Source organism: Grampus griseus (assembly GCF_964374135.1).
Source record: "Grampus griseus genome assembly, chromosome: 5".
Lineage (NCBI taxonomy): Eukaryota > Metazoa > Chordata > Mammalia > Artiodactyla > Delphinidae > Grampus > Grampus griseus.
Genome location: NC_138998.1, coordinates 88,777,570 through 88,798,325, shown reverse-complemented (window position 1 = coordinate 88,798,325; position 20,756 = coordinate 88,777,570). Strand labels below are relative to the sequence as shown.

At 39.2% G+C, this 20,756-nt stretch overlaps 1 protein-coding gene across 1 annotated transcript; it reads left to right on the top strand.

The window, feature by feature from the left end:
• Nucleotides 1-6,150: 6,150 nt before the first annotated feature.
• HHLA2 (HHLA2 member of B7 family) lies at nucleotides 6,151-19,954 on the top strand (the record flags this gene model as incomplete). The annotated part of the gene is made up of 5 exons (XM_082655328.1): nucleotides 6,151-6,214; nucleotides 7,775-8,125; nucleotides 9,128-9,394; nucleotides 16,931-17,248; nucleotides 19,806-19,954. 5 exons carry the CDS (start codon nucleotides 6,151-6,153, stop codon nucleotides 19,952-19,954), a joined length of 1,149 nt encoding a protein of 382 aa, XP_082511454.1.
• Between the last annotated feature and the right edge of the window lie 802 nt (nucleotides 19,955-20,756).

Below are 20,756 nucleotides of genomic sequence, written 5' to 3'. Positions count from 1 at the left end.
ACCATACCGTCTTGCTTACTGTACCTTTGTAGTATAGTCTGAAGTCAGGGAGCCTGATTCCTCCAGCTCCGTTTTTCGTGCTCAAGATTGCTTTGGCTATTCGGGGTCTTTTGTGTTTACATAGAAATTGTGGAATTTTTTGTTCTCGTTCTGTGAAAAATACCCGTGGTAGTTTGATGGGGATTGCATTGAATCTGTAGATTGCTTTGGGTAGTAGTCATTTTCACAATGTTGATTCTTCCAATCCAAGAACATGATATATCTCTCCATCTATTTCTGTCATCTTTAATTCCTTTCATCAGTGTCTTATAATTTTCTGCATACAGGTCTTATGTCTCCTTAGGTAGGTTTATTCCTAGATATTTTATTCTTTATGTTGCAGTGGTAAATGGGAGTGTTTTCTTGATTTCACTTTCAGATTTTTCATCATTAGTTTATAGGAATGCCAGAGATTTCTGTGCATTAATTTTGTATCCTGCTACTTTACCAAATTCATTGATTAGCTCTAGTAGTTTTCTGGTAGCATCTTTGGGATTCTCTATGTATAGTATCATGTCATCTGAAAACAGTGACAGCTTTACTTCTTCTCTGATTTGGATTCCTTTTATTTCCTTTCTTCTTTGATTGCTGTGGCTAAAACTTCCAAAACTATGTTGAATAAGAGTGGTGATAGTGGGCAACTTTTTCTTGTTCCCAATCTTAGTGGGAAGGCTTTCAGTTTTTCACCACTGAGGACAATGTTGCCTGTGGGTTGGTCATATATGGCCTTTATTATGTTGAGGAAAGTTTCCTTTATACCTACTTTCTGCAGGGTTCTTATCATAAATGGGTGTTGAATTTTTTCGAAAGCTTTCTCTGCATCTATTGAGATGATCATATGGTTTTTCTCCTTCAATTTGTTAATATGGTTTATCACATTGATTGTTTTGTGTATATTGAAGAATCTTTGCATTCCTGGAATAAACCCCACTTGATCATGGTGTATGATCCTTTTAATGTGCTGTTGGATTCTGTTTGCTAGTATTTTGTTGAGGATTTTTGCATCCATGTTCATCAGTGATATTGGCTTGTAGTTCTCTTTCTTTGTGACATCCTTGTCTGGTTTTGGTATCAAGGTGATGGTGGCCTCGTAGAATGAGTTTGGGAGTGTTCCTTCCTCTGCTATATTTTGGAAGAGTTTGAGAAGAATAGGTGTTAGCTCTTCTCTAAATGTTTGATAGACTTCTCCTGTAAAGCCATCTGGTCCTGGGCTTTCGTTTGTTGGAAGATTTTTAATCACAGTTTCAATTTCAATGCTTGTGATTAGTCTGTTCATATTTTCTATTTCTTCCTGATTCAGTCCTGGCATGTTGTGCATTTCTAAGAATTTGTCCATTTCTTCCAGGTTGTCCATTTTATTGGCATATAGATGCTTGTAGTAATCTCTCATGATCTTTTGTATTTCTGCAGTGTCAGTTGTTACTTCTCCTTTTTCATTTCTAATTCTATTGATTTGAGTCTTCTCCCTATTTTGCTTGATGAGTTTGGCTAATGGTCTATCAATTTTGTTTATCTTCTCACAGAACCAGCTTTTAGTTTTATTGATCTTTGCTATCGTTTCCTTCATTTCTTTTTCATTTATTTCTGATATGATATTTATGATTTCTTTCCTTCTGCTAACTTTCGTTTTTTTTTCGTTCTTCTATCTCTAATTGCTTTAGGTGCAAGGTTAGGTTGTTTATTCGAGATGTTTCCTTATTTCCTCTTTGATTTCTTCAGTGATCAATTTGTTATTAAGTAGTGTATTGTTTAGCCTCCATGTGTTTGTATTTTTACAGATCTTTTCCTGTAATTGATATCTAGTCTCATGGCACTGTGGTCGGAAAAGATACTTGAAACAATTTCAGTTTTCTTAAATTTACCAAGGCTTGACTTGTGACCCAAGATATGGTCCATCCTGGAGAATGTTCCATGAGCACTTGAGAAAAATGTGTATTCTGTTGTTTTTGGATGGAATGTCCTATAAATATCAATTAAGTCCATCTTGTTTAACGTATCATTTAAAGCTTGTGTTTCCTTATTTATTTTCATTTTGGATGATCTGTCCATTGGTGAAAGTGGGGTGTTAAAGTCCCCGACTATGAATGTGTTACTGTCAATTTCCCCTTTAATGGCTGTTAGTATTTGCCTTATGTATTGAGGTGCTCCTATGTTGGGTGCATAAATATTTATAATTGTTATATCTTCTTCTTGGATCGATCCCTTGATCATTATGTAGTGCCCTTCTTTGTCTCTTCTAATAGTCTTTATTTTAAAGTCTATTTTGTCTGATATGAGAATTGCTACACCAGCTTTCTTTTGGTTTCCATTTGCATGAAATATCTTTTTCCATCCCCTTACTTTCAGTCTGTATGTGTCTCTAGGTCTGAAGTGGGTCTCTTGTAGACAGCAAATATATGGGTCTTGTTTTTGTATCCATTGAGCCAATCTGTGTCTTTTGGTGGGAGCATTTAGTCCATTTACATTTAAGGTAATTATCGATATGTATGTTCCTATTCCCATTTTCTTAATTGTTTGGGGTTTGTAATTGTAGGTCTTTTCCTTCTCTTGTGTTTCTTGCCTAGAGAAGTTCCTTTAGCATTTGTTGTAAAGCTGGTTTGGTGTTGCTGAACTCTCTCAGCTTTTGCTTGTCTGTAAAGGTTTTAATTTCTCCATTAAATCTGAATGAGATCCTTGCTGGGTAATCTTGGTTGCAGGTTTTTCTCCTTCATCACTTTAAATATGTCCTGCCAGTCCCTTCTGGCTTGCAGAGTTTCTGCTGAAAGATCAGATGTTAACCTTATGGGAATTCCCTTGTGTGTTATTTGTTGTTTTTCCCTTGCTGCTTTTAATATGTTTTCTTTGTATTTAATTCTTGACAGTTTGATTAATATGTGTCTTGGCGTGTTTCTCCTTGGATTTATCCTGTATGGGACTCTATGTGCTTCCTGGACTTGATTGAGTATTTCCTTTCCCATATTAGGGAAGTTTTCAACTATAATCTCTTCAAATATTTTCTCAGTCCCTTTCTTTTTCTCTTCTTCTTCTGGAACCCCTATAATTTGTATGTTGTTGTGTTTAATGTTGTCCCAGAGGTTTCTGAGACTGTCCTCAGTTCTTTTCATTCTTTTTTCTTTATTCTGCTCTGCAGTAGTTATTTCCAGTATTTTATCTTCCAGGTCACTTCTCCGTTCTTCTGCCTCAGTTTTTCTGCTATTGATCCCATCTAGAGTATTTTTAATTTCATTTATTGTGTTGTTCATCGTTGTTTGTTTCATCTTTAGTTCTTCTAGGTCCTTGTTAAATGTTTCTTGCATTTTGTCCATTGTATTTCCAAGATTTTGGATCATCTTTACTATCATTATTCTGAATTCTTTTTCAGGTAGACTGCCTATTTCCTCTTCATTTGTTAGGTCTGGTGGGTTTTTATCTTGCTCCTTCATCTGTGGTGTGTTTTCCTGTCTTCTGATTTTGCTTATCTTATTGTGTTTGGGGTCTCCTTTTTGCAGGCTGCAGGTTCGTAGCTCCCATTGTTTTTGGTGTCTGTCCCCAGTGGCTAAAGTTGGTTCAGTGGGTTGTGTAGGTTTCCTGTTGGAGGCAACTAGTGCCTGTGTTCTGGTGGATGAGGCTGTATCTTGTCTTTCTTGTTGGCAGGTCCACATCTGGTGGTGTGTTTTGGGGTGTCTGTGACCTTACTATGATTTTAGGCAGCCTCTCTGCTAATGGGTGGGGTTGTGTTCCTGTCTTGCTAGTTGTTTGGCATAGGATGTTCAGCACTGTAGCTTGCTGGTCATTGAGTGAAGCTGGGTGCTGGTGTTGAGATGGAGATCTCTGGAAGATTTTCGCCGTTTGATATTATGTGGAGCTGGGAGATCTCTTGTGGACCAGTGTCCTGAAGTTGGCTCTTCCACCTCAGAGGCACAGCACTGACTCCTGGCTGCAGCACCAAGAGCCTTTCATCCACTTGGCTCAGAATAAAAGGGAGAAATAGTAGAAAGAAAGAATTAGTAGAAGAAGGAAGGAAGGAAGGAAGGAAGGAAGGAAGGAAGAAAGAAGGAAAGAAAGAAAGAAAGAAAGAAAAGAGGGAGGGAGGGAGGAAGGAAGGAGGGAAGGAGGGAAGGACGGAGAAAAGAAAGAAGGAAAGAAGATAAAGTAAAATAAAGTACGATAAAATATAATAAAGTTATTAAAATAAAATAATATTAAGAAAAAACATTTTTAAAGATAAAAGAAAAAAAAAAGGACGGATAGAACCCTAGGGCAAATGGTGGAAGCAATGCTATACAGACAAAATCTCACACAGAAGCATACACATACACACTCACAAAGAGGAAAAGGGGAAAAAATCATAAATCTTGCTCTCAAAGTCCACCTCCTCAATTTGGGATGATTCGTTGTCTATTCATGTATTCCACAGATGCAGGGTACATCAAGTTGATTGTGGAGCTTTAATCCGCTGCTTCTGAGGCTGCTGGGAGAGATTTCCCTTTCTCTTCTTTGTTCTCACAGCTCCCGGGGGCTCAGCTTTGGATTGGGCCCCGCCTCTGCGTGTAGGCCGCAGGAGGGCGTCTGTTCTTCGCTCAGACAGGACGGGGTTAAAGGAGCAGCTGCTTCGGGGGCTCTGGCTCACTCAGGCCTGGGGCAGGGAGGGGCACGGAGTGCGGGGCGGGCCTGCGGCGGCAGAGGCCAGCGTGACGTTGCTCCAGCCTGAGGCCCGCCGTGCATTCTCCCGGGGAAGTTGTCCCTGGGTCCCGGGACCCTGGCAGTGGCGGGCTGCACAGGTTCCCCGGAAGGGGGGTGTGGATAGTGACCTGTGCTCGCACGCAGTCTTCTTGGTGGCGGCAGCAGCAGCCTTAACATCTCATTCCCGTCTCTGGGGTCTGCGCTTTTAGCTCCGGCTCGCTCCCGTCTCTGGAGCTCCTTTAAGCAGCGCTCTTAATCCCCTCTCCTCGCGCACCAGGAAAGAAAGAGGGAAGAAAAAGTCTCTTGCCTCTTCGGCAGGTCCAGACTTTTCCCCGGACTCCTTCCCGGCTAGCCGTGGCACACTAAACCTCTGCAGGGTGTGTTCACACCGCCAACCCCAGTCCTCTCCCTGTGCTCCGACCGAAGCCCAAGCCTCAACTCCCAGCCCCGCCCGCCCCGGCGGGTGAGCAGACAAGCCTCTTGGGCTGGTGAGTGCTGGTTGGCCCTGATCCTCTGTGCGGGAATCTCCCCGCTTTGCCCTCCGCACCCCTGTTGCTGTGCACTCCTCCGCGGCGCCAAAGCTTTCCCCCTCCGCCACCTGCAGTCTCCGCCCACGAAGGGGCTTCCTAGTGTGTGGAAACCTTTCCTCCTTCACAGCTATCTCCCACTGGTGCAGGTCCTGTCCCTATCCTTTTGTCTCTGTTTATTCTTTTTTCTTTTGCCCTACCCAGGTACGTGGGGGTTTTCTTGCCTTTTGGGAGTTCTGAGTCTTCTGCCAGCGTTCAGTAGGTGTTCTGTAGGAGTTGTTTCACGTGTAGATGTATTTCTGGTGTATCTGTGGGGAGGAAGGTGATCTCCGCGTCTTACTCTTCCGCCATCTTCCCGGAAGCCTCGGCATTTAATATTTAATTGAATTTATTTTTAGTATATTTCCTAGAAAAGCAATACATGTCCACGGTAGAAAACTTTAAAAATAACCGACATAAACTATTATCCAGAGAACCACTATTTAACGTATACCAAATCTTTATTCATTCAACAGCCATTTTTCAATACCTATTATGTAACAGGTACTGCTTTAGATGTGAAACCTGTTCTTCAGAGTTAACATCCTTCTGTAAATTTAGTGATATGTCATGTCAGCCTCCTATGTGCAGAAATGTGTGTGCTTTTAAAAAGGGACTATGCTTCTTAAAAGTAGCATTGTAATCTGATTTTTCTCCTGTAACATTAAGAGCTTCTTTTGATGCCATTGACCCATATTTTACAGTATTATCTTTAATGGTTGCAGAAGAATTATTTGTGTGAATGTACCATAGTTAATTTAATGAATCTCCTATAGGCAGACACTTTAATTCTTTCTTTTCCAATTCCTGTTTGTACTTAAAATCTGTAACTTGTATATTTTGCTTCTCTTTGATAGTATAACTAATACGACCTCCACATGACATGAAGGCACAGGCAGCTCTGTCTTTCTTCTTCATTCTTATATCATCTCTATGTGGATCTCAAGGTAAGCATCTTTATAATACACCCAAGTGTCAGTTGTTTGTATCATTAGATAGGAACATGAGCCACAAGGCAAGGGAGCTGTTTCCTCTGTAGCCATAGCTTATCAACTTTTCTAACTTTTCTTCTATCTACTCTAAGGTTCTTTCTAATCTGTTATCTGCTACCAAATATAAAATCACTAGAAAGGCAAGTTTGATTGATTGGTTGATTTGGTTTTTTTTTTTTTAAGTGTAAGCTTGGTACTTACTTGACACTTGACAAAAGGCGTTATCAGCTTTGCTAGGCCCTGTGGCAGGCATTTTAAATTATCCAATGAAATATTAGAGGTGTTTAGTAGAGCAATTAGGGAGGTCGACAAAAACACTCCTTTTCTTTCCCACCTTTCCATGTCTTTCTTCTCAGCTTGATGCCACATTCCTCTAGCACTTGGTACAGAGATAGACTAAATCTCTCTAAGGCAAAGTGGGACATAGAGTGGAAAGAGCCTCAGAGGAGGGGGCAGAGGAAAAAGACTTTGTGACAAGGCCATATGAACACCCGATTATCCCATCTAGGGTAGCTTTGAGCAAGGTCAAAGGAGTTTAGTCCATTGTCCGTAAGATAAGGTCCTTTCCAGTGCAAATATCACAGAATTCATAGATAGGGCATATGATCTACTAAAATGTTTTGTGAATTGGTTAAAAAATCTGGATACTGCCTTCAGTGATTATGAAATGGGTAAGTAGATTTTCTTTGCAAAAACCTGATTGTGATGAGTCCATTTGCTTTTTAAAATCACCTTCTGAAGTTGACAGTAAATATATATATATATATATGTATATATATATACACACACACACATATACAAACATATATATTAGGAGGATTGGACCTCTACATTTATATCCAGAATAATATTCCTTAACTATATTTTGATGGACTCATAGTATATCCTGAGAGTTGTCTTAAAGCCAAAATAAATGAATCACTTCATTTCCCCTTTTGGACTCCTCCTCTTATGTGCACCCTTTCTTGAAACTAATGTCTACATATTCCCAACAGACCCCTTAATGCAGCATTGTTTTCTACATGCTCCAAATATTTCCTAACCCAGCCAAGTTAAGTTTATTCTATTCTTTTAGGGCCTGCTAGCTCCAGCTAGCTGGATAAACTAATTTGTTATTGTTATAGTAGGTGTTAAAAATGAATGTGTTCAGGAAATAAAAATCAACAGGAATCTTTAATTTATATAACATACATAATTTCCAGCAACTGTAGCAGGCCAGGATCAGAGGAGAGATGAGACTATTGATCAAGCATGGAACAAAGTTTCTATGCTTTATGCTGTTGTCAATTCTCATGGTTACATTGAATACAACAGATACTCGATTGAAATTTCAGACACTCAAACATAGAGCTTCATGGCTTGTTTCTAGTAATTAGACTAGCAAGTGTTCTTGATAGATGATGTGGTCTGTTAATGATCAGGCTGCTGACCTAGGATAGTTCTTCTAGGTAGTCCTGGTATAACGCTTGATAAGCACCCATCACTAATTCTCTTCATAACTGCTCTTGTTTTTAGATACGTTCTTTTTAGCTTCCATAAGTCATGTTCCTATGAGTGAGCAAATAGTCATTGGAAGACTTGATGAAGATGTAATTCTCCCTTGCTCATTTGAGAGTGGGCCCGATGTTGTAGTTCACTGGAAGAATCAAGATAACTATGTTTACTCATACTACAAAAACAGTGACCAGTTGGAAAAGCAAGATCCCAGATATGTAAATAGGACATCCCTCTTCCTTGATGAAATTCACAATGGGAATGCCTCCCTATCTTTCAAAAGATTAAAGCTTCAGGATGAAGGAACTTACATATGCTACGTGGGAACATCACTTGGAAAAATCATAAACAAAGTGGTACTAAAAGTGGGAGGTAAGTGTACATATACCATTTTACAAAACATGACAATGATACCATTCCATGTTTTCTGTAATGCCTTCTTCTTAATTTAATATGCTATGGGCTTCCTTCCAAGATAATACATACAAACTACCTCATTATTTTTAATGCATAGTGTCTCATAGTTTAGACATGCTATAATTGATGCACCCATTCCTCCATTAGTAAGTATTTAGGTATTTCTAGTGTTTTACGTTACAAAAAATGTTGTGATGAACATCCGTATATTTAATACTGGGAAATGGTCTGAAACAAAAGTATCAGAAGTAAAATTTTAATATGGCATTTATACCAGCAGCGTAAGAGTATACATTTTCCCCTTAAGTCTTATCAACACCTAATATTACCCATCTTAAGACATTCTGCCAATATGATAGCTTAAAAATATTGAATTGATTTAAATTACATTTTTCTGTTTTCTAAATGAAGTTAATTATAATACTATATGTTTTCTTCCTGTTTGTATTAACTTCATTTATCTAATCATTTATTTATTGGGAGGGGCATTTTCTAATGGGTTGTTTTATCTAGCTCATGTTCTTTCTCCCTCTGTTCCATTTATCTGCTTCAGACCTTGACTCAGAAATCTAAGAATTATGGGTAAACAAAGAATCAAAAAGGCTCTGAGTCAGTACCTGAATAGTACAAACTGCTGCATGAGCTCTAGTTTATCAGCTTTGACACCCACATTTTGACTGCTCAGTGAGGCCATTAGATTTTTTTCTAGAATTCTTTCTAGAGAATTGAGCTTTCTAGTTGCTATGTATCCATACATGCTCTTTTTTCCTTGTAGATCACCAGACTATATCTTAAGGTTCTACAGGGTTTTTGCTGTTTTTCCTTTCAGAAACTGCCAAGTTTTGCTCGCAAAGCTTAGCTTTTCATTTCATGGGTATTAAAATAATGTGTTCTGCGCAGATGGGCTAAAAAGAAGCTAATGACAGTTCCTCACGTGCCCTTCTTTCTCCCACATAGCTTTTGTCACACCTGTGATGAAGTATGAAAAGAACACCACAAACAGCTTCTTAACATGCAATGTGTTAAGTGTTTATCCTTATCCAATTATCACATGGGAAGTGGATAATACACCAATCTCTGAAAACAATAAGGAAGAAATCGGATCTTTGGGTCCTTTTTATATTAACAGTAGAGTAAATATTACAGGATCAAATTCATCTTATCAATGTGCTATTGAAAACACATTGCTGAAGCAAACATGGACAGGGAGATGGACAATGAAAGGTAGGCTCCACAAGGCTTTCTATGTACCTGTGCTGTCAGAGATAGGGAGGGAATGGGGTTTGATTTACAGGTTAAGAGAAGAACACAAAGGAAGGAAATGCATTTGCAGCAGTTAGAAGACCAGGACTGGAGTCCCAGATCTAATATTACTGGCTCTGTTACCTCACACAGTCATTTTTACTTCTGAGCGCTGGTTCCTGGTTGGTAAAATGGAAGTAATTCTTACCTTGCAAGGTGTTTATGAGTTGAAGGAAAACAATTGTGAAATGGAAAGCAGAAAAGACATCCATGAACATTGCTGTATTTCTCTATGGTTCTTCTACATAGAATTTTCTACTTGCATTGGACTTTAGAAGATCAGAGGAGAAGGAAAGGATACTTGTTTCCGAGCAGGTCACAACCTCTGATTCTTGCCAGTTTTTCAACCAACAGAAATTAGTATTGCTTCTGTTTAGTCTCTTTCTGTTTAGTCTTCTTAAGTAGTATTAGCCCATTAATCTTCATCAGCACCTCTACTCCTTCCTCTCATTTATTTGAACAAACCCAAACTCTCACCAGTCTCGATATCTATAAGCTACTGTTTAAGAAGAGTTTAAGGAGAAGAAAAATTAATTTGGCACCATTTATCTAATTCTGAGGAAAATTATCAATATTCTTTTATACTTCACTAGAAGCAAAGCAAATTTTTTCTGTAAATCTCTATTATGTGGTGAAAGTGGAGGTTAGCTTTCCTTTTTGGCCTTCTCTTCCCCTGAGTTTCTATTTTTAATATTTAAATTTATTGAAGTATAGTTGACTTACAATAATATTAGTTTGGGGTATAAAACATAGTGATATTTTTATAGATTACACACCATACAAAGTTATTATAAAATATTGACTATATTCCTTGTGCTGGACATTACATCTTTGTGACTTATTTATTTTGTAACTGAAAATCTGTATCTCTGAATCATCTTTAACTATTTCGCTTCTCTTCCCATCCCTCTCCCTTCTGGTAACCACTAGTTTGTTCTCTGTATCTGTGAGTCTGTTTCTGTTTTATTATGTTTGTTTTTTAGATTCCACATATAAGTGAAAACATACAGCATTCGTCTTTATTTCTCTACTTATTTTACTAATTATAATACCCTCCAGGTCCATCCATGTTGTCACAATAGCAAGATTTTATTCTTTATTTATGGCTTGGTAATATTCTACTTTGTGTGTCTGTGTAACTCAAATCTTCTTTATCCATTCAGCTGTCAATGGGCACTTGGTTGCCTACATATCTTGGCTATTGTAAATAATTGTTTTATGAGCTATGAACATTGGGGTGCATATATCTTTTTGAATTAGTGTGTTTGTTTTCTTCAGATAAATACACAGGAGTCAAATTCCTGGATCATATGGTAGTTCTATTTTTAATTTTTGAGGAACCTCCATCATGTTTTCCATAGTGACTGCACCAATTTAAATTCCCACCAACAGTGCACAAGGATTCCCTTTTCTCCACATCCTCACCGACACTTGTTATTTGTTGTCTTTTTGATAACAGTGATTCTGACAGGTGTGAGGTGATATCTCACTGCAGTTGCATTGATTTGCATTTCCCTGATGATTAGTGATGTTGAACATCTTTTCATGTGCCTGTTGGTCATCTGTGTGTCTTATTTGGGAAAATGTCTACTCAGGCCTCTGCCCATTTTTAAAAATCAGATCTTTTTTTGTTTGTTTGTTTCATATTGAGTTGTATGAGTTCTTTATATGTTTTGGATATTAAACCCTTACCAGGTATTATATCATTTACAAATATCTTCTACCTTTCAGTAGGTCACCTTTCAGTTTTACTGATGCGTTCCTTCCCTGTGTAAAAGTTTTAAAATTTGATTAGGTCTCATTTGTTTATTTTTGCTTTTGTTGCCCTTGCCTGAGGAGATAGATCAAAAAAGTATTGTTAAGACTTATATCAAAGAGCATACTGCCTATATTTTCTTCCAGGAATTTTATGATTTCAGTTCTTACATTTAAGTCTTTAACTTGTTGTGAGTTTATTTTTGTATATGGTATGAGAAAATATTCTAGTTTTATTCTTTTACATATAGCTGTCTAGTTTTCACAACACCACTTATTAAGGAGACTGTCTTTTTTCCACTGCATATTTTTGCCTCCTTTTTCGTAGATTAATTGACCATAAGTGCATGGGTTTATTTCTGGGTGCTCTATTCGGTTCCAGTGATCTATGTGTCTGAGCTTTGTGCCAGTACCATACTATTTTGATTACTATAGCTTTGTAGTGTAGTTTGAAGTCAGGGAGCATGATAACTCTAGCTTTCTTCTTTCTCAAGATTTTTTTGGCTGTTTGGCCTAAAAAATCACTAATCATCAATAATTTGTGTTTCCACACAAACTTTAGAATTATTTGTTCTAGTTCTGTGAAAAATGTCATGGGTATTTTGATAGAGGTTGCATTGGATCTGTAGATTGCTTTGGGTAGTATGGACATTTTAACAATGTTAACTTTTTCCAATCCATGAACACAGAATAGCTTTCCATTTATTTGTATTGTTTTCAATTTCTTTCATCAGTGTCTTACAGTTTTCAAAGTATAGGTTTTTCATGTCCTTGGTTAGATTTATTCCTACATATTTCATTCTTTTTTATTTAATTATAAATAAGACTTTTCTTAATTTCTCTTTCTGATATTTTTTTATTAATGTACAGAAACACAACCGATTTTTTGTACATTGACTCTATCCTGCAAATTTATTGAATTTGTTTATTCTAATAGCTTTTTGGTGGAGATTTTGTGGTTTTTTATGTATGGCATCATGTCATCTGCAAATAGCAACAATTTGAATTCTTTTCTTCTAATTTGGGTTGCCTTTTTTTTTTTTCTTGTCTGATTGCTGTAGCTAGGATTTCCAATACTATGTTAAATAGAAGTGGCAAGAGTGGCATCCTTGTCTTTTTCCTGATCTTAGAGGAAAAGCTTTCAGCTTTTCACCCTTGAGTATGACGTTACCTGTGGGTTTGTTATATATGGCCTTTTTATGTGAATGTATGTTCTCTCCAAACCAACTTTGTTGAGAGTTTTTATCATAAGTGGTTGTTGAATTTTGTCAGATGCTTTTTCTGCGTCTTTTGAGATGATCATGTGATTTTTATCCTTTGCTTTATTAATGTGGTATATCAGATTGATTGATTGATGGATATTAAACCATCCTTGCATCCCTGGGAAAAATTATACTTGATCATAACATATGATCCTTTTAATGTGTTGTTGAATTAATTTGGCTTACAATATTTTGTTGAGGATTTTTGAATCTATGTTTTTTGGGGATATTGGCCAGTAATTTTCATTTCTTGTAGTGTCTTTGATTGGTTTGGTATCAGGGTAATGTGGCATTGTAGAATGTGCTTGGAAGTGTTCTCTCCTCTTCAATTTTTTGGAATAGTTTGAGAAGGATAGATATTAACTCTTCTTTAAATATTTGGTAGAATTCTCCTGTGAAGCCATTTCATCCTGGACTTTTGTTTGTTGGAATTTTTTTAGTACTGATTCAGTTTCATTACTAGAAATCAGTCTGTTCAGCTTTTCTATTTCCTCCTAAATTAGTCCTGGAAGAGTATAAGTTTCTAGGAGCTTATCCATTTCTTCCAGGTTGTCCTATTTGTTGATGTATAACTGTTTATAGTATTCTCTGATGATTGTATTTCTGTGATATTGGTTGTAACTTCTCCTCTTTCTAATTTTATTTATTTAGCACACCTCTTTTTCTTGATGAGTCTGGCTAAAGGTTTTTCCAATTTTGTTTATCGTTTCAAAGAAACAGCTCTTAGTTTCATTGATCTTTTCTATTGTTTTTTGGTCTCTACTTCATTTATTTTCACTCTGACCTTTGGTATTTCATTTCTATACTAGCTTTGGTCTTTATTCATTTTTCTTTTTCTATATCCTTTAGAAAAGATACGTCATTTGAGATTTTTCTTGTTTCTTGAGGTGGGCCAGTATCGTGATATACTTCCCTCTTAGAATTGCTTGTGATGCATCCCATAGATTTTGGAACATTGTGTTTCTATTTTCATTTGTCTCAAGGTGTTTTTTGATTTCCTCTTTTATTTCTTCATTGACACTTTGTTTTTTAGTAGCATATTGTTTAGTCTCCATGTTTGTGCTATTTCCAGTTTTCCTGTAATTGATTTCTAACTTTATACTATTGTAGTGAGAAAAGATGCTTGATATGATTTCAGTCTTCTTAAATTTATTGAGACTTGTTTTATAACCTAGCATTGTGACCTATCCTGGAGAATGTTCCATGTGAAGTTGAAAAGAATGTATATTCTGATGTTTTTTTGTATGGAATGGTTTCTAGTTATCTATTAAGTCCATTTAGTCTAATGTGTCATTTAAGATCATTTGCTTATCTGGGAAACTATTTCTTCTTCAATTCTGAACGATAACCTTCCTTGGTAGAGTAACCTAGGTTGTAGAGTTTTTCCCCTTTCGGAATTTTAAATATATCATACCACTCCCTTCTAGCCTGCAAAGTTTCTGCTGAAAAATTAGCTGATGGTCTTATAAGAGTTCCCTTTTATGTGACTCTTTGTTTTTCTCTTGCTGCCTTGAAAATTTTTTTGTCTTTAACTTTTGCCATTTCGATTATGATATGTTGGTGTAGATCTCTTTGGGTTCATCTTGTTTGGGACTCTTTGAGATTCCTGGACCTGAATATCTTTTTCCTTCTTCAGATTAGGGGAATTTTTAGCCATTATTTCATCAAATATGTTTTCTACCCCTTCTCTTCTCCTTCTGGAACACCTATAATATAAATGTTAGTATGCTTGATGTTGTCCCAGAGGTCCCCTTAAACTATCCTCATTTTAAAAATGTATTTTTTCTTTTTTGTTGTTCTGATTGGGTGGTTTCCACTATTCTATCTTCCAGGTCACTTATACATTCTTCTGTATTACCTAATCTGCTCTTGATTCCAATTTTCATTTCAGTTATTGTATTCTTCAGCTCTTTTTTATATTTTCTAATTCTTTGTTGAAGTTCTCACTGTGTTCCTCTGTTCTTTTATTGAGTTTGGTGAGCATTTTTTGTTTTTTTTTTTTTTTTTTTGCCGTACTCGGGCCTCTCACTGTTGCTGCCTCTCCCTTTGCGGAGCACAGGCTCCGGATGCACAGGCCCAGCGGCCATGGCTCACGAGCCCAGCCGCTCCGTGGCACGTGGGATCTTCCCGGACCGGGGCACGAACCCGTATCCCCTGCATCGGCAGGCGGACTCTCAACCACTGCGCCACCAGAGAAGCCCCTGGTGAGCATTTTAATGACCATTGCTTTGAACTCTTTATCAGGTAAACTACTTATCTCCATTTCATTAGGGTAGTTCTTTCATTTGGGACATATTTCTCTGTCTTTTCAATTTGTTCAACTCTCTGTTTGTGTTTATAAAATTAGGCAAGACAATTACCTATCTCAATCTTGAAGGTATGTCCTTTTGTGAGAGTCTCCCTATGCAGTCTCCACGTGCCCAGTGGCTTTGGTGGGAGAGCTGGATATGAAGCAAGCATGGAGAGGGGCCTTTTCTGGGGCACACCAGGGCTATCACTGGCACAGGCTGGAGCTGGGGGGTGGGGTGGGCTAGAGTTGGAGCCTGGTATGGACTGGGGCTTCTCCTGAGGTGTGTTGGGGGCTGCTGCCTTGGTGAGGGGTGGGGACTAGAGCTGAGCCAATCACAGGCCAGGGCTTCTTCTGGGGCATGCTGGGGGTGCAGCCTTGGTAGGTGCAGGCTGGAGCCAGGGGGGCTAGAGCTGGAGTCTGGCACAGGCCAGGGCTTTTCCTGGGGCATATGAGGACTACTGCCTTGACAGGGGTGGAGCTGGAGCAGTGCAGGGTCTCCCTCATGGGTGTGGGTCCTGACTAGATCACTTCTCTTCCCCTCCTATTCACCTTGGTGTATTTTTTTCTTTATATCCATAGTTATAGATGAGCCATTCTGCTGGTCTTCAGGTCATTCTCAGAGAGAGTTGTTCTATATGTAGTTGTAGTTTTAGTGTGTCTGTGGGAGGAGGTGAGCTTAGGGTCCTCCTACTCTGCCATCTTGGCCCTGCCTCTACCCCTGAGTTTCAAATTCTCAAAATATTCACCAAGAAGACACTAAAAATATGAACTATTCACTACCTTTATATGATGTCAATAGTGTGAGCAGCCAGTGTTCTCTGTTCATCAGCCAGGCAGCAATGGAAACATGGGAAAGGGTTGAAAATATTAAATTGCAAATATTTTCTAAGGAAAATCATAATTTCTCATGTTTATTCAGAAATGAGTATCCTGGAGTTCCAACAGTTCCTTAGGCTCAGCGTTATTTTGTCTTGTTGAGGATCTATTATGTACCAAGCTTTGCCACTCTCAGACTGTGAACTTAAGAACCGGATGTGTACTAGATGCTGTGGACTCTTACTTCTGGATCCACAGCATCTAGTACAAACATGTAAAAATAAAACTAAACCAGGAATGCAGCATACAAAGAGAGTGAGTAATTCTGTTCACCATGGTTGGGTGTGGGTCAGGTTTTTACAGAACATATGCTTAAGGAAGTTGCATAAGGGCAGAATTTTAAAAGAGCAGTAGGAAATTCCAGGAGAACATAGGCATTCCAGGCAAAAAACATACTAGACACAAAAGCACAGAGGAGTAAATATTGCTTGAATTTGTGGAAATATAAATGGTTGAGGGTTAAACTGAAGTATCAAAAGATAAGCCTAGAGTAGAAGGCAAAAACCAGATCAAATGGCTTCATCTTGCTGAAGAGCTTGAGCCAGCCCTGGAGGTAGTATGGAGCCAAAGAAGGATATGAAATATTGGAGCGACTGGAAGTGGCATTTTAGATGGCTTGCTTTGGCATCACTCTCGCACAGGTGGACTGCAAAGTAGGTATGTCTAGAACCAGGGAGAACAATTCATGGTAGTCCATAGAGGCCAGCTGACAGAACTAGAGAATAGGAAGGACAAGATGGAGTTAGCTCTGGAGGGACAAGCTAAGCATACCCAGCAGAGTCCCTGTTCTAAGAGCTCGGTCCAGTGAGGAATTACCTGCACAGTTAGAAATATACTTCTTACGTGCAAGAAAAGAGACTCTGTCTTGAAAGAGAGATTAAGAAGTGGTTGAGACCATGAAATTAGCAGAGACTGCCACGGTGTAGATAGTGACAAGGACGTAACTCCAGCACTCAGGGTCAGCAGAGGAAGATCACTGAGTTTAAAAGGCTGATAACCATAGCAACATTCTTGAGTGATCACCGCCAGGCTGTAGGAGTTAAAAACCAGGTGTGTCACCTCCCTAGCTGGCCCAGGCTTAGGTCTCCTGAAGCCTAAGCTTAACCTTGGTGGGAGACTTTGAAATAGTAGTAGTAAAGCTTTTAATAAACTCCACAGTACAAATATTTCATTGCTTTCCAAAAGGTATTTTCAAAGATATTTCTAGGTGTAACTTAGAAAATTCATTTGAAAATTTTGTTTTCATTAATCTTTACTTTTCTATTCTGTTTTTAGATGGCCTTCGTAAAAATGAAAGGGAAAACGTTTCACTCTCGTGTAAACCTGAAAACAGTTTTTTCCTACCAAATGAAGATTTCAGGGTCACTTGGTCCAGGGTGGACAGTGGGAATTCTTTGGTCCTGGCTCACTTTCTGAACTCCTCACAAGAAACAATTATCAATGAACCCCTACTTTCACGGAACAAAATTCTGATAAACCTGCATGACTTCTCTTTGACTTTGAAGGATCTTCGTCTTTCAGACAGTGGAGAATACCTGTGCAACATTTCTTCAAGCAAATATACTTTACTCACCATCCAAACACTGTATGTAGGTAAGTTACAAGTAGGGTTGCATAATGGGTTTCGGGTACAGCAGTAGAGATTGTGAACATCAAACAGGAAAATTAGGTTGCCATTTCAAGAATACCTTTGAATAGAATTTCTGAAAATACTGTTTACAGGGATACTTCCAGTCAAGAAAATCTCCTTCCTTCAACCACAGGCAAGTCTTGCATTGAAAAAACAGAAATTACTCCCAGAAGATTTCCTTTTTAGGGTTTCAGGGCTTCAGAAATGAAGAGGGAACCTATATGTTTTGTTACTCTGTGGGCTGAGCATCTTCAGTTCCTGTTACCACTGTGCCTCAGGGTCTGGGTTTGCGGAGTTGAAGCTGTGTAGGTACAGGAGGAAGTTAGAATTTGGACTCTGCTGGATGCTGGGGAAGCATGGTCTGTGAATCTGGTGAAAACAGTTACCAAAGGGCATTTGAAACATTACGTGTATGCCTGATTCAGCTCATTTTTTTCTTACCTCTATTGGTAGCTAACTGGTAAAACTCATTAATTAAAATATTTCTAGTCCAGTATCCATAGAGTCATAGACTGTGTACTCATGAAGTTGACTTTCAAGGTGGGCTGATCACCCTTACCCTTAAGTGATCAACTTGACATCATGGGAGACCACGGCACTTCTCTTTCTATTCTTTATTAAAATATAAGTCAGTGGAACGTATGTTTTAGAAATATTTTTATCATTATAGTTAGGAAAATTAGGAGAAATAACAGATTTGAAGGTTTGGAGATTCTATGTAGTGCGTTTTGGAGATAAGAATACAGAGTTGTCCTTGGGTCAAGGACAACTTCAAATAGATAGAAACTTCAAGACACTGAGTGATAACACTCCCTTTGTAGAGTTGCTACTTTGAGGGTACTGAAAACTGAGATGCAGATGAAGCTCCTATTTTTCCCCAAAATAGGACTGTCACTTTTACATAAAATACAGTTAAGCTTTAATTCTATTTTCTTAAATGTTGGATTCATTTTGGAGTTTAGAAAAATAATCAGGAAGAAACAGTCTGAAGACCACATCTGGCCCATCTTTCTAATTAGAGGTCTAATTTTCAGTTTACACAAAGTGAAGCATCATGACCATTCCACCTCTGTCAAAGAAAAGCTTTTCAGAACCTCTCATTCTGAAGTAAAATACTGGTCAGTTGAGACTGCAAGAGGGTTTGCCCATACTTCCCCCCAGAAAGAGGTCTATAGCAGGAACTACTCCATCGGGGCAGGGAACAGGAGAAACACTCTTTCAAGGAAACTTGCTGTTCTGTACTGAACTGCAATTTTCTGCTTACTGCCTTGCCCAGGAAATACTGCAGTATTTGAAAAGGAGGCCCAGATAGTGGGGCTTATGATTCCTAGAGTCTGGATCTTCTCTAGAAAGGTTGCACTGAATTGAATGAAATTAAATAATTCTTGCTAAATTTTGCTGCTGAATCAATATGTGATCTTGGACAAATCCCTTTACAGATGGGGGAACTGAGGGTCATGGATAAAGTAAGAAGCTATACATTGCAGAATTTTCTTCAGGAGGAAAAATATGCCTATGAAAACACTTTAGGAAGTCAACATTTCTACTTAATTACTCCTTCTCTACGTGGGTATAGAATTTCAGGATGACAAATGTGTGGAGAGATAAATGTTTTATTGGTTGTAAAACATTAAGTAAAAGTATATTCATAAAAACTGACATCCATTATATAGAGCTGTTCATTTTAAAGAAAAGCCATAATTATCTTCCCCCCTGAATTTGACCTCTGTTCTCTAATGCTTGCTCCTTACTCTTTGGTAGAACGTGGATTATAAGATTAGCTGGTTCTGACTTTGGTTACTCAAGGTCTCCAAGTTTCTGGCTTCTGAGTTCCCCACTTCCTTTAATACCAATTATAACAATGCTAGTTCCAACCAAGATGCTGAAAAGAGTTCTGGCTCCTCCAGTTATTCCTGAGGAGCTCCAAGCACTATCGGTTATCCTGGTGGTCACCTGTCACCTTTTACTCAAGATCATGGCTCCTACTCAACTCTTCTCATCCCCTCTGCACTGCTCATCTCTATTCCTCTAGGATCCTGCCTTGTCCAAGCCAAGGGTACACTGCAACCTCCCTTCATCCCCCAAGGAATACACTAGGCTGAGGCTAGTTTGTAGTCATAATTATTCCTTTGTAAAAGTGTGTTGATTATCTTATTACAGTAAAAAACAATAGAGACTTAAAATACATAGAAGACTCATTGTCTCTCAAGTTTTCAGACTTTTTCTCTCCTGACTCTCATCCCCACTAGGCCCCAAATTGGTTAATATCACAGCTTTGGCAGGTTTCCCACAATAGACACATTGAGGTTGGGAGTTATTATTTATGCTCATGAACAACTCTGGTCCAGACAGGGCTGTTGTTCATATCTTTAATGGGTCTTTTCACTAGCAAGAGTTTTTTCACTAATATGAAATCTGTCTCCCATCCAGAACGCAGAAATAGCTAGTTATAAAATTAGTAAATATACTCTACTCACCATCTATACATTTTCTTTTATTTTCTGGTAACTTTTCTTCCAGCTTATAGACTTTTTGTTGAAGCAAGTCAAGGAACAGTTGTCGGAATAATTTCAACATTGGTGGCAGTCATGGTGGCAATTTTGTTAACTCTAGCTGTTAAATCAAGAATACGCATGTTGGGGAGAAGGCGGAAGATGGCGGAAGAGTAAGACGCGGAGATCACCTTCCTCCCCACAGATACACCAGAAATACATCTACACGTGGAACAACTCCTACAGAACACCTACTGAAGGCTGGCAGAAGACCTCAGACCTCCCAAAAGGCAAGAAACTCCCCACGTACCTGGGTAGGGCAAAAGAAAAAAGGAAAAAACAGAGACAAAAGAATAGGGACGGCACCTGCACCAGTGGGAGGGAGCTGTGAAGGAGGAAAAGTTTCCACACTCTAGGAAGCCCCTTCGCGGGCGGAGACTGCGGGAGGCGGAGGGGGGAGCTTCGAGGCTGCGGAGGAGAGCACAGCAACGGGTGCGGAGGGCAAAGCGGGGAGATTCCCGCACAGAGGATCGGTGCCGACCGGCACTCACCAGCCCGAGAGGCTTGTCTGCTCACCCGCCGGGGCGGGCGGGGCTGCGAGCTGAGGCCGGAGCGCAGGGAGAGGACTGGGGTTGGCGGCTTGAACATAGCCTGAAGGGGTTAGTGCACCACAGCTAGCCGGGAGGGAGTCCGGGGAAAAGCCTGCACCTGCAGAAGAGGCAGGAGACTTTTCCTTCCCTCTCTGTTTCCTGGGGCGTGAGGAGAGGGGTTTAAGAACGCTGCTTAAAGGAACTCCAGAGACGGGCGCGAGCCGCGGCTAAAAGCGCGAACCCCAGAGACGGGCGCGAGCCGCGGCTGAAAGCACGGACCCCAGAGACGGGCGCGAGCCGCGGCTGAAAGCGCGGAATCCAGAGACGGGCGCGAGCCGCGGCTGACAGCGCGGAATCCAGAGACGGGCGCGAGCCGCGGCTGAAAGCGC